A 14,820-nucleotide genomic window follows, 5' to 3' on the forward strand; every position below is an offset into this window, starting at 1 on the left:
GGAAATGCGCGATCGGAAGATGAGATGCGTCGCGAGGGAAAAAAACACGGCAAAAGAGGGCCCAAACAACGGCTAACCTCACGCACATCGTAACCGACCGCGCGCGACCGATGGGTAAACAAAATTTAATCAAGGCATATTTTATGACGAGCCGAAAATTATGTCACACCTTGCCGGGTAACGCCAGATTTTATGGTGGACACCACCGGCGCCAACCGTTACATCGGCCCTCCCTCTGTTTTTCCTCAACGGGAAGGTGTCACGTTACAGCGTACGGTATTCCACGTTACGGAGCACGAACGAATCGTTCTTTTATCTTTTTGTTGAATTTTATTCTAGATAGCCTCCTCTCCGGAAACGGTATTACGTGTTTCAAATTCTGTCCATTAAATAAAACCGTACAAACGATGATCTGGTTGTCATCCGAAGTATAGAACACTTTGCGTGCTCTTTCAATGTGATCATTAACAACCCTTTTGCCATTCATAAACGAGTCATACGTTGAATGAAAATTCTTCAAATTATTTAGTTAGTAATGTGTGTAAATGTTTTCTGATGATCCAAAGAAGGAGCTCAAGTGGTGTCTACACACTCACAATAAATCAAGAACGCAAGCAACTTTTTTGGAGAACATCATCTAGAGCAGGATTTCATTTATTCGTTCACCAAATCTGACAGCTTTGTTATTGAAACTACCAGAGGCATAACAACAATGTTTCATCCAGGATTAAGCAAGTTGGATGTTGCACAACACTCTATGTTCCCCAAATTCACTTGATGTTGATTTTTTAAAGTAACCTTTCACTTACGACGAAAGGTTCAAGCTCCAATTGGAAATCATTTTCCGGCAGCAAACAGTGCGATTAGAAGACGTTTTCAGGGATGGAAAAATGACTTTATTTATACTGGTCTTACGATTGTACAGTCGCACTAACTGGACAAATAGCTAAGAAAACCCAAACGGTAATTAAAGCCCCAGTAATTAGCCCCAGTGATCGGTGCCAGCATCTCAGAAGAAACCACACAGATTCGGTAATGTTCTAAAGCTCTAATGTTTTTAATTGTTGAGCATAGAATATATTTCAATAATTCTGAACCCAATTACTAAACAAAGTAGTAATAAATTTTGAAAGCCATAAAAGATCCAACTTAACATTCACAGTTTTTTCTCCGCTGGAAAGCCGCAAGACCGTCAATATGTTTCCTAAGCTGCTGGAACACGCTCTATTTCTGTGGAATAATATGTTTATCTTCGCAAGAAGTTTTTTTTATCGAAACGAATTTTCATTTATTCATTTATTTCGGTAGAACCGACTTGATAAAATTATTAAAATCATACTCAAACGAAGGAATATTGCAAGCAAAGCTCCATTATGCTTCTGAAGAATGCTTCAACATGATGAAGATGTACTTTTTTGAAAATGAGCTATTGGATTTTTCGTGTATGTGTACTGAACGGCCAGAGTTAAAACAGGGAAAGACGTAAAACTATGTAGCATATATCATCATTGTTACACAAGAGATGTTTAAACTCAAGATCCCTAAGGTAAAAAAATGAAACACAATTTTTTAAACTATTTGATCAACGTGGATTTACATAAACTAGACTGAAATTTCGCACTTCTGACAGGAGCGATCGGAAAAATGCATTTCCCACGGAACTGCACTTTTGCTCAGCCGCGCTATTGCACCGATGAGTTGACATCCGAGCGACACGATTCCTATCGTGTAAGCCTTTTCTGTTAATTTGTGAAAATTACGATCCGCGATAAAGGGGTGCGCGATCCCGGCGGGCTCAAACACTGGCCCACGCAATCACCCGTCTGCCACACGATCTACGGCCACTCCCTGCCACCGACGTCGTGCCATTTCGTCGCCGATAGCGGCAGGGCATGATTCATGGGCAATAATTTGTGCGTTGCGTTTGCTGGTGCAATGTGTGCCTTCTGGGCCCGGTGCCGCTGGTGGCCGATATAAAATATTGGGCGAATTTTATTAAGTCAAGCTCGCTCGGCCGGCGACCGGGCAGTAAATTTCCATGCCGGCCCGATGGCCAAATACAGCCCACCCCCAGCATCTAACTCGTTCCGGTCCGGCCAGAACGCGCGTGAACGATTAGCATATTTATGAAAGCGGAATCGTGTCCGCTTGCCAAAAAATCACTTGGCTCGTGCGCCATGCGGGTGTGCGCGTTAATAGACGTCGCAACGATTGTGCTTTTTTCTTCTGCTTTCTCGTTTTGGGAAGATTTACTGCGTTGATTTGGATGAAGTGCGCCCATCGATCTTGCTGGCACGGCACGGATCCGGCGAGGACGGTCCGGACCACCACAAGCGATTTCTTTGAGCGAAACGCATGGAGGAAGCACCACCAGAAACTTGTTCCGCTGCCCAGGTCTATTGTTTGCTGCCCGATTAAACCTTGTCGCTCGATAGGATTGCAATCCCGTTGATTTGTCCACATAGTGCATTCATCTGCTACAGATAAAAAAACGTCTTTACGGCTGTTACTTCATGTTTGACCAGGCATGTGAATGGAGGAAGCACTTTCTAGGTATTATTTTGAGCTTACCTTTGATAGGTATAACAACACTTGTTTAGGATCATATTTAAGAACAAACAACAAAGTTTCTGTTGGTATATTTAGTAACATAAACCTACACCATAAATATAACTTCAATGTCGTAATATTGCACAGACTTCACAGATTAACAGAACGATGAGCATTACTAGCATCTGCGTACAACGAACAACTCGAACATCGAAAGGGTAAACTAAACCAGGTTCGCAAATCACAGCAGCAACATAAAGAAAAAGAAAAAAAATGTAGTTAAAACCATGAAATCGACAAGCTTGCATCACGGCAAAGTATACAATTAAAAGTTTAAAAAAGAAGTTGAGGCCAAAATTTGTCGAAGACCCAGTTGGTCAAAGACTCCGTAAAATAACTAGAATGAAACATTAACCAGACTCTACCATCAGTCATTAGTGCGTTACCGCGATAAAATATTAAATAACCAAGGGCTAGCAATAATTGTTCCAAATGAGAGCTTCCTATTCTTCATGTAATTTTTTCAGATAAGGAAAATTTTATTTTTGTGTGAAATTTTGCTAGTCATTCACATTATTACGTTGACTTTGTGCTGAAAACTATTTAAATCAAGCATTGTACACAAGCTGCTGGAGACTTGTACGCGAGTTTAATCCGAGGTCATTATACTTTCCCGCGTACTTTTGCTCTAGCTAACTTGGTTATGTTTTTCTAAACCACTTCCGTCGTATATAGCTTTTTCTAGACACCTTTGCCAACGGTCATCGAAACGGTAAACTTGATCAATTACCGAATGGTTAAATAATACTTTTGTAGAAACTGGACTTTATTTCTACTTTTCACACGGCACACGGAAGACTTCAGTTTCACAAGGCACACGGTATGTCCGACGTCTATGGCGGATCCACTCGAAGTGACGTTTATTTCTGACATTTCTGACAACTTCTTTTACAAGGTGAGTATAGACAAGGTATGCTTACATTCTAAACTACGCGTCTACAGCTCGGCCAATCCTGACTACCTTAAATTGACCACAATTTACTGGCCCCGAAACATGATTTTACTCTAATATATCATCCGGATTTATCCATCTCTTCAGTTTGTCTACCTCTAGGACTCCATCGTATGGTATTTGAGTTATTTGACATCCCGGTACATCTCTGATGACATAGCGATCATTAGGGAGTTTCTTATGAATTATGTAGGGTCCCCTGTATTTGGCTGCTAATTTCGTATTCAGTCCCGAACTAGTATCTACGTGCCGTATTGCTACATAATCGCCTTCTTCGAATTCAGGAGCTGGTTTATGATTCTTATAAAAGTATTTCTCATTGGTAAGCTGCGATTGCGCGATGTTCTCGGAAGCCACAGATCGGATAGACTTCAAGTCCCTACTGTTGTCGCCGTTTTTCTCGTCTAAGAACTCAGTCAGCTCGTCAACACATGGTCCACGTTGTTCAATCCCATACAGAAGGACGGAAGGAGGGAACCCGGTTGTTGCATGTACCGTATTGTTTAGGGCATACTCAGCGGAACGTAGGTGCGTAAACCAATCGGCTTGATCGATTGGGTCGGAAAGTTTGCCCAACATTGGGCACAAAACGCGATTAACCCTCTCGACTTGTCCATTTGCTTGGGGAGATGCAGTAGCGTTAAGAACATGAATAATACCGTTATTTTTCAAAAAAAATTCAAAATCGTTAGACGTAAAACATGGGCCTCGATCACTAATAATTCTTCTGGGCCGGCTGTAGTAAGCCATATACTGGTTTAGGAAGGCGCATGCTTCGGCAGAATTGGTGGAAGAAGTTGGATACAACTTCGTAAACTTAGTGAAGGCGTCTATGACTACCAGAATGTGCTTCTTTTTGGAACGAAGTGAGGGCAAAGGGCCCAAGTGGTCAATGTGTAACGTATGAAATGGCAATGCTACCTTAGGGATACTGAACAAATTACGATTAATTTTTCGACTTGGTGCCGAATGTACGATACACTTGAGGCAGTTTTTAATGTAGTCCTCAATGGTCTGCCGCATGTGAGGGAACCAATAGTGCTCCCTGATTTTATCAAAGGTTTTGTCGACTGCCAAATGTCCTATTTTTTCGTGTGTATGTCGGACAACATTATTTACCATCTCGCGTGGGACATATAGTTGAAGCCGGTCAGGAGTAACCCTTCTATATACCAGATTATCCTGTAGTTTGTAATCACTAACCTCCTCCGACTCTAGTTTGTTCTTTAAGGCTTCAACAACAGGGTCACGCATTTGGGCTACGTGCAGTTGAAAGTCTATATCAACTTCGCTTATGGCTGCCACAGCCTCCGTCCGACTCAGGGCATCAACATGGGCCATGGCGGCACCCGGCCGATATTGTATCTCATAGTCGTAATTCTCCAAAAACAACGACCAACGCGCAATTTTGGCCGAAGTGTTACTGTTCTTAAGTGTTGCGACTAATGAGTTGCAGTCCGTAACTATTTTTATCGGAATGCCATGTACATAAACATGGAACCGCTTTAAAGCATATATGACTGCCAAGGTTTCAAGTTCATAACTATGCAACTTAGCTTCGTCTTTAGATGTGGTTTTGGAAAAAAAGGCTATAGGGTGCAGTTTCCCATCATCTTGCCTTTGCAATAGGACCGCACCAAATCCGGTGGAACTTGCATCACAATGCAAGATCGTCTCGCGTTTAGGATCGAAAAGGCATAGGACCGGGGACTGTGTTAGCTTTTCACGCAATGTCTCCAATGCCTCCTCACAAGCAGCGTCAAAAATAAAGGGACTATCGTTCTTAAGAAGATCTGTAAGTGGCTTCGCTATGCACGAGAACGAGGGAACGAACCGTCGAAAATATGAGAAGAGGCCTAAGCACCTTCGCAGCTGTTTTGTGCTTTTAGGAATCGGATAATTTTGTATGGCTTTTACGTGTTTATCGCTTGGACGGATACCGGAAGAATTTGCTTTATACCCAAGGTAGTCTAGTTCTTGGTAGGCAAATCTACATTTGTCAAGGCGAAGTTCGAGTCCGCTTTGACGTAGTTTCTTTAAAACAGCGCTTAAAATTTCCAGGTGCGCGTCAAAGTCGGCGGTTGCTATAATTATATCGTCCAAATATACTACCAACTTTTCAGCCTCAATAAATTCTCGCAATATGGCATTCATAAATCGTTGGAACTCGGAAGGGGCATTCTTGAGCCCAAAGGGCATCTTGAGATATTCATATTGGCCATCGGGTGTTACGAAAGATGTATATGGAACTGAATCTTCATGCATTTGGACTTGATGGAATCCACTTTTCAGGTCGAGTAATGTGAAAAATCGTTTGTTGCTCAGATGTTCAAGGCACGTTTCGATAAGCGGCAGTGGATAGTTGTCCCTAATTGAGATCTTATTCAGTGGCCTATAGTCTACACACATTCTAATTTCCCCGTTTTTCTTCCTAACTAGAACGAGAGCCGACGCATAAGGTGAATTGCTTGGTCGTATTATGCCTTTTGCCAGAAGGTCATTAACAATTTCGCGTACTTGGTTTCGCTCCCCGTAAGATAACCGCCGGGGCTTTGTGAACAAGGGGGCGTCGTGAGTAAGACGAATCTTCATTTGGTGGTTCGGCGGGTCGATGTCCTCGAGTGGGAACTCTACATAATTGTTATTAATTGCTGATAAGACAGCGCTATGCTCAGTTCCTGAAAGACTTTCTCCTAAGCACAACTCCAATTCATCGTCATAAGCATTAATCGCACAAATTTCGCTAAAGGCTTCTTCCTGTATACCTTGGTCGCTTAATAACGTATTACTTTCAGCAGTGGTGTTAACTGGACGAGGAGCCTTACTCAGATATATGTTAAATTTTGTTAATAAGTCACGACCGGCAACGATAGGCCAAGCGATACTTTCCTTGGGCAAGATAGTGAACGTATGTTCTTCAGTATCGTTACAAAATCTGATTCTACATTTAATTTGCCCGAGTGAAGATAATAAGGTGTTTCCGAGGCCCCGGAATCCGGATGGAGTCGGTGGCGCTAAGAATTTTTTTGGAACCATATCTGCGGCTATAAAGCTGACTGGGCTTCCTGTATCGAAGAGGGCGCACATAAAAACCGGTGGGTCACTGGGCCGTCCATCGATCAAAAAGTTCACACTTACGTCTTGCCTTTCGTTGACAATCCATCCATCTGGTTCTTTGAAGTGACGATCGGTTGCAGCTGATGTTACGACGGCTTTGTTTCGGCATTGCTTATATTGGTGACCCGTCTGATGGCAGTTGAAGCAGCCTCCGGTTGGGCGTAGCGGGAATGGGCAGGCTGGTTGGTGATGCCCAAACTGCCTACAGTTATAGCAGCGCAGGGAATCATTGTTGGCGCTGCGTTCTTTTGTTCCGGATGAGGTCGGTCGGGCAGAGATGGTTGACGTTACGGGTGCACGAGTAACGTCGGGGCGTAGTTTTTCGTAATCCTTCAGGAGGGCTTTCAGCTGTACGACCGATTTTGCTGCAAAGCGCATTGCAGCGGTGTTAATTGGATCTCCAATTCCGTCTAATATTATGATCACGAGTTCCTCCTCTGCGATTGAGTTGCCGGCGATGTGGAGCATATCCAGCAGATAGCGCGTGGTAGTCTCGCTTCTCTTCAGTCGCCGAGCTCGCAACTTCCTGTAGATCTCCTCAATGTAGATGGTGACCTTAAAGGTTTCTACTAATTCGGCCTTTAGGTCGTTGTAGCATGCAGCATTAGTAGATTTGGCGAGTAGAGCGGCTGTGCCGGTTAGCAGCCGACGCATACAGAATAGTTTCCCTATGTCGTCTAATTGGTGTAGCAAGAACGTATTCTCTAGGTCTCTCACCCATCGTTCAACGTCCTCACCGTCATCACCACTGAAGGAACCAACAAATTCCTCCAGGTTGGGTGCTCTGGACGAAGGCGGCGATGAGGCTGGTTGCGGCGGCAGCAGTGCAGGTGGCGATTGTAGCAACGGCAATGGAGGTGGCAGCGACGACGGCGGTGGTGGTGGTTGCGACAATGGAAGCGGAGGTGAATGCGACGACGACGGCAACGAAAATGCACCAAGTTTGGCCTCTAGGTTGGCGATTTTCTGCCGTAACTCGAGAGACTCTAATTTGTGTCGCAGTACCGCTAGATCTTCTTCCGATGCGGGGACAGTACTTCCTTCGCTCGATGGGCTCACGTCATCAGGAACACGTGTTTGATCCGGCGTTTTAACCTCACTTTTTAACACCGCATGTTCGTAAAGCCGCTTAATTTGGCTAATGGTGGCGGTAGGGGGAACCTCGACTTGTGCATGTTCCAACGCACATACCATTTCTTCTTTTGTTGGCATCTTTGAGGGTGTTTTTGTGGTAAATCCCACTTCTGAGATGTAGAAACTGGACTTTATTTCTACTTTTCACACGGCACACGGAAGACTTCAGTTTCACAAGGCACACGGTATGTCCGACGTCTATGGCGGATCCACTCGAAGTGACGTTTATTTCTGACATTTCTGACAACTTCTTTTACAAGGTGAGTATAGACAAGGTATGCTTACATTCTAAACTACGCGTCTACACTTTCATCAAGTTTTTGCCTCAAAAAGACCCGGCTTTTGCGGAGCCAATTATTTATATCCCCTTAATTACCGAAAAGTTATTAAAAAACTGAATAATTCCGCCGTTTTAAAATGTGACCAAGGCTTTTGAAGCTTGTTGATGCCGCTGGTATTTAGCTTTGACAGCTCGGAGCTCAAATCAAATCTAGTGGTGGAGATTCCTTTCGGGAGGCGAATTTATCGAACCGCATCTGGTCAAGGACTCGTGCCTCAAATACAAATCCCAATCCGGTAGGCTCAAAACTGACACCTTGAGAAGCGTGTTGCACTTTATTCCTACTGTATTAATCTATTAAAAACAAATCTTCTATTTTTCGTTGCCTTGCAATAACCACACAAAAACTCATTACACATGCAGTTGAATTAGATTCGGTTCAAGTCTGAATCAAATCGAGTCCCAAACCAATCAAATCTGATTCGAATCCTATTCGAATCAAATCTTAGAATCCGTCAAATGGATCCAAATCTTAAAATTCTGTTTAGATGGGATTCGAATCTTTAGAATCCGTCTAGGGATCGAATCTTCGGATCTTCCGAGTCCCGATTCTGCCAACACTACTGCCAACTCTAGCGTCTTGTGTAATGTGTTCGACAGGATTGGTATTGTTTGTAAAGCAACTCGTGAATTTTTCACAATTTCCCACAGTTTTCGGTCGTGAAAAAGGCATCTTGCAGTTGAATACGCTGTGCAATAGCGCGCCCGTTCGAAAGTGTATCGTTGTTCCACGATGGAACTCGTCATTTGCCGTGCGTTTAGTGAACTAGCATTCTGATGCGTCAGTGAAATCGCGTTTGTTTTGTTTCGAGATTGTGAAGGTTAAAATATTGGCGAAATCGTTATCAGTGCTCTTCCCGAGGTCGATAAGTTTCTTGTTGAAGTGAGCAGTGCAAGAGTTTGTGGCGAAAGAAATACCGCAACCCCAACGCAATGGCGAGCCAGTGCAGTTCGCAAGATCGGAGCAACCTGGAGAAGTACATTCGCCAGCTGGCAATGAAATCCGCACAAATCATTGTTCAGTCACGGCTGGGCGAGAAAATGTCCACCGAAAGTAATCCCAACTCAACGACAACGGATTGGGTGAGTAAACTGCTACTCAGGGACATTGTATATTATTTCTTTGTTCTTCTATCGCCATCTTACGAGCAACAGGAAGGCTGTAAGTAAGTAGGGCCACATGTTGATAAGCAATGCAGCGTCTTGAATGTTGCGATCATGCACTCGGGAAGTTGCATGCCTCATCAAAGATTTCTTCGTTCATCAAATGCTCTAAGCTCTTCCTGCTCACGATCCTCGGAAAGCCCGTTTCAGAAAAATAAGAAACCTTTCAGTTCCGATGTAACAGGTGCCTATCAATCGATGAATGCATTACGTCACCGCTTGAGCCAGTGGCATTGACAACACATCGATCGATCATAAATCAGCGAAGAACAATACCGACTGGAGATACTGCGAGCATATGGGACCGAACAACAAAAGGTGTAACCTTTTGGATCCATCATCCACCAAGTTGCGCTCCTAGTCCTTTTGCCTTTGCATTGCAGGAAGCAAAAACTTTCCTCGCAAATGTAGGTTAATGGGCGCAGGTTTGATCACATGGAACAACGAGGACATTTGGTCCGTTTGTCCCCGATGTGTTCGACGCACCACAACGAGCGCATTAATTAGCGCAGTAATATTCATTACATTAGAATGTTAAATAAGTAATGAAGAGCCCGATTCGTTGGGGATATGGTTACACCTCAAGCTGAACACGCAGGGGAACACCCAAACAAAAGTCCCTTTAACGTAATATCGGTGTTGGTGATCGGATTAGCATCATCGTATTTATTCGCCATCGTAGTCTCGAAAGTCAGTTTCGACTGCTCCCATATTTTCCCAGACATCATATACAGCAAGTTTTAGTAAATGTGTCAAATTAATATGTCTCGTAGATTTTATCATAGGTTATTTCCGGCAAAGGAGCTAGTCTCTCCTAGCGATTGATTTTATTACCAATTTCTTTGTTGGTACGGATTTACGGGTGCGCTTGATTATCTTGTTAAATGTGAATGAAAGGCCTTAAACGTTAGTCTAGTATCTTAACGAAATTCTTATTTTACATTTCTATGATAATGTGCCAGTTCCAGACACCCAAATGCACATAAATCAATCAAAGCCAAACCACATTTTCCAAAATCGCTCGGTGAACAACACTGATTTTCTTTCAGCAAATCTCGTCAATATCTCTGAAATAATGAAACTAAAACTTAATTTGATGATTGTAAAAATTTCTTGTTGACAGCTTAGCAGCTCCAACAGTCGATTCCGCTCATTTTATTTGTGCATTGTTTACCGAAACTTGGTTATGTTTACATCTCTAAAATACTTCTGGAACTTTGACATAGTTTTCACTATTTTTCGTTTTACTCATTCAGAAATCGTTGATTTGCGTTGTTTTCTTGGAGTTTCTGCATAGTCATTGTGATGGTTGGGTCTTCCAAGAAATGTTGGACCACATTATACGAATAACCAACTCACTTGACTTTTGCTCGTATTCCACCTTTTTATTCAATGTTTGATATAATTTTTCTTCTTTTGTAAAAACTTCATGTTTTCGGTATGATAACCGTTTTCTTTAAATTGATATGGGTTTATGGAAACTTCACAGTGAGAATTAAATTAGAAGTATGATGTGTAATTGATTTTGTGCATCAGTATAAAATTTTTGAAATGGGAAAAGATCGTCGACAGTATGCATTTATAAATGATTATGACAACATTTATACACAAATTAAAAGTCGACGATATGTTTCTATCTAATTAAAAACATGGTACCTATAGTTGTATAACTATAATTATTATATATCCTCGACAATATTATCATGTGCTATATCTTTATGTGTTGTGGGCCTTAAGTAACAACTTACCGATGTTTTGTACGTAGTTATTAATTTGCTAAATTCGAGCCATGAAATTTAGGTGTTTCAGGTGTATACAATTCTCCAAAAAGCCTTCATAAACGCTCGAGGTGCTCAAAGTAGGGTAGGGTACACCGTTTCCATACATAACAAACTCTAGGAATGTAATCGTATATACTGCTGACGACATTTCTTTTTTTAAACACGTTATCAAATCAGATGACTTATGCATACATTTACACAGGATACAGGATCCTCGATTCATTGTTTTGTTTACTAACAAAGAACTTAAAAAAATGAGTACAGCTCATTGGGGAAACTTATTTCGATTAAAATATCAATAGCATGAGCAAAACTATACGCAAAATCGCTCGGTAAGAAATTATTTCATATTTTCGCATTGAAACTCGTTGAATCAAATTTATTTCGACCTTTCCCAGAAACATTACCATAGAACAAACTTTACAAATTATTCTCAAGGTGTTGGAAGCTAGCCTAAAATACTAACTATTTATTTAAATCAAATAATACACAATGAACTTTATCATAAGGCACCAACTGTTTCTCATCTGGCGATAGAATTGAATTCTAATTTTCTACCGATCGATTGGTTTTGCATTTCATTTTGTGTAATAACGGATTAGTATCAGCTTACCTCCCACAATGATGTAACAGCGTTTGGCACCGTAAACTATTGTACAACTTCTAACGTCGCCTTATCTGTCACGTTGTTTTCGTTCGCACTTCAAGCTGTTTCCATTGCCACTTCGTAGAAAGTAAATTGAAAATTATTTACCTTCCACTATCAGCACCCGAAGGTGCACATCTATTACTTTGAAAGCAATGCCACTTTGTAGTGGCATTAGATAATCGAGTAACTGATTCGGTTTGGTTCTGACCGGTTGTGATTTGTGGATGAGCGATTTGAGAAACAATGACGATTCAGGAAGAAGCAGATGTGTAAAGCCGAAAACATCAAACTGAATAAGAAAACATATCTTAGATACGGTCGAATGAAAAATTTGGCTCCCGCTAATTGATGACCGCGTCGTGCATGGTTTAGGCCGTCCGTCGTTCGACTACGCTAATGACTCCCAGCTAATTGCTATCGAATAGGTGCTAGGCCGCCAACGAATCACCGAACCGGATCAAACTAACTTTCCTGCGGGAACGGGTTGCGACTGTACCGTGCGGCGTTAGCACGATTTTCCCATTGCGCAACACGTATTTACTTCGCACGCTGTAGGCTCACAGGAAGGGACAGGTTCCGGCGGAGGCATGATGAGATGATCTAAACTGCACTTGTTTATTGACTCAATAGGTTTTGCAAATAGAAATAAACGGCCAACTGAGGGATCTAAGGGAGAGAGCGAAATGGGAACACCACCGCCGAATCCCTCTAATCACCCGCTTCCGCACTTACCGGTCCACACATTGTAAGGGTTGCATTTCAAGATCTCAAGATTCTAATGTTTGTTTATTCATCTCTAACACCACCACCGCCACTATTCCAACGGAACCGACTCATTCCAGCTTGAACCGGCGCACAATGGCGTCACGTTTCTTTCCTGTGCAAAACAGCGCCCAAAGAGTACCCGGTTTCGCTAGCGGTCATTCGCGACCGGTAATCTTGCCCAGAGGGATTTGTTTGGATTGTCCTTTGGAGTGGGAACGACGATGTAACAGGAGAGGGACAAACGGATGCACCTGCTGCACACACATCATCCCGGTGCACATCAAGTGCACATTATCATCGCGAAGGGATTAATCTGGCAAAAGCGGCACTAAAAGGGACGAACACACACACACACACAGGAAGCCGGGGGTGGCATTAATCATGCTTTCCTATTGCACGTTCAGTGCACTTGACTCGGAGAGAAGATGTTAATCTCCTTCCTCAATGCGCCACAAGTGTGGCAAGGCGCTTTCGTTCTTGATAACGTAATCCTTTGCTTTCGATGCCAGCTCGACTTTTGCCGCGCTTTTTATCTTTCAAGAGGTGTGTGCCCTTTCTATTCCTAGCAAACTATTTCATATCTCACGGCCGTAAAGTGGTTAACTTATGGTTAACTTCAAATTGTTTCACTTTACCAACCCCATTCTGATGAACACCTTTTCCGCACCATAAGGTAAGGCGAGGCAATATGCTCCCCTTAAGCGTAAAACTTTTAAATCTTCACATATGGATTATTCGCCGTCTAATTTGAAATTGTAGAGCAAAATTGCCCAAATAGTAGGTTAGAACGCGACCCGTTAATAATTTATTAATTAGAGCTATTTATCGAGACTAAATATTTTTTACTATCAACAATTTCAACACAAGGATTTGCAATCTATCTAAAAGTGCATCTAACTCCAAAACAAAACTAGGTTTTTTGGAATGCATTTAACATCATACTACTTCTGTATAAAATATATTAAATTAATAATTTGTCAGTTGTGGATACAGAATACGTACAAATTTGGGTTTATTTAGCTAAAACAGTGTCGTACTGAATCAAAAGCAAATCGTGTGACTATGTTTTGATTTTTCTCTTCATCAACTAATATGTAAGGATTATAAATCCAATTCTGTTCAATATTCATTAGGTAATATATTGAAGTACTTGACGAATGTCTGTTTGATTGCAATAATTTATTTTAAAACTGGTTAACCCTTTCAGGACCGTAAGCTATTCAAGACTAAAATTGGCAATACAACATAATATTTTGGCTATTTGGGGTGTAAAATAAGAGAATATCACCAGAAAAACCTAGCAGTATGTGTAGGTTTTTTTATAATTTCATGGGAAATATTTAACCTTATAAACCCTTAAAATAAATAAATAACCAGTATAGCTATGATATCGAAACTTCTTTTAGTTGCTTTCCACTAAAAATTACATAATAAAAATTCTTTAAAAGAAAGATCTTAGCCATTTCTATAAGAAAAATTACAAATTCATCAACTTGCCAAATACTAAGTTTCTGTTGTTGGTTGAACGCACGAATGGTTTAGTTTTTGGGCAATTAATTTTAATAGTTCTTTTTTTTTTTATTCGTTCAGAAAGACATTTGCCGCCTTTGAAATAATGTTTTCTTTGATGTTTCGTTTCAAAAGTATCATTTTGATAATAGTTGAACAAACAGTAACGAGTTTTGTAGATGGGAAAAATATTTGCCTTGGTCGGGAAAGGGTTAAAACTAAAACTGTCTTAGGAAAATGTTACATAGTTTCAGGCATCATTAGTTTTCTTTTTGAAATATTTTAATAAAGAGCTTTGAAATTCATCTAGGATGTATTAGACACGCCAATGAACATATTCTATTATTTCATTTTATTTTAAATGGCTTAATTCAACTAAAATAGTGCCAGTGCCTGTGCAGTTTACTCCTCTTGCCATATTTTCCCTTACTTATCGTTTGTCATCGCGAACCACCGGTACCGGCTCCCGGTCTTTTTTCTGCGGTCGTTGTCTTCTGTCGTACTCTTCGAGCCCTTACACATCTTACGTTTAGGACAGAAATTGCGCAGCAACATTTCACCTTCATTCGCCGGTTCGGGCAAAGAACCGACCGGATTGTCGGAACACTGTCATACAGCCGGCTTGTTTTTTTTGCTACAGGTGAGGTGTTACACTCTTTCTCTCTAGCACCTTATGGATCAAAGGAAAGGTTTCTTTTCGTTTTGCGCGCCAATGAAGCGCAGAATGTGTAAGTCAAAACCGCGCTCGCAGTCAAAGTGCTGATTATTATGTTTTTTAAAACAGGACACGGCGTTAACA

The 14,820-nt window shown here is 41.6% G+C and overlaps 2 protein-coding genes across 2 annotated transcripts in view; one reads left to right on the plus strand and one right to left on the minus strand.

The window, feature by feature from the left end:
* LOC131264732 (uncharacterized) overlaps nt 1-7,891 on the minus strand; it is a 95,404-nt gene extending 87,513 nt beyond the window's left edge. Inside the window, exon 1 of the mRNA XM_058267002.1 lies at nt 6,701-7,891. Coding sequence (XP_058122985.1) covers nt 6,701-7,891 — 1,191 coding nt within the window. The remainder of the gene's footprint in view (nt 1-6,700) is intronic.
* A 1,092-nt stretch (nt 7,892-8,983) lies between these two features.
* LOC131265957 (autophagy-related protein 13 homolog) overlaps nt 8,984-14,820 on the plus strand; it is a 41,470-nt gene continuing 35,633 nt past the window's right edge. Inside the window, exon 1 of the mRNA XM_058268270.1 lies at nt 8,984-9,236. Within this exon, the coding sequence (XP_058124253.1) occupies nt 9,087-9,236 (150 nt within the window). The 5' untranslated portion in view covers nt 8,984-9,086. The remainder of the gene's footprint in view (nt 9,237-14,820) is intronic.

This window comes from Anopheles coustani, chromosome 2 (genome assembly GCF_943734705.1).
Source record: "Anopheles coustani chromosome 2, idAnoCousDA_361_x.2, whole genome shotgun sequence".
Classification (NCBI taxonomy): Eukaryota; Metazoa; Arthropoda; class Insecta; order Diptera; family Culicidae; genus Anopheles; species Anopheles coustani.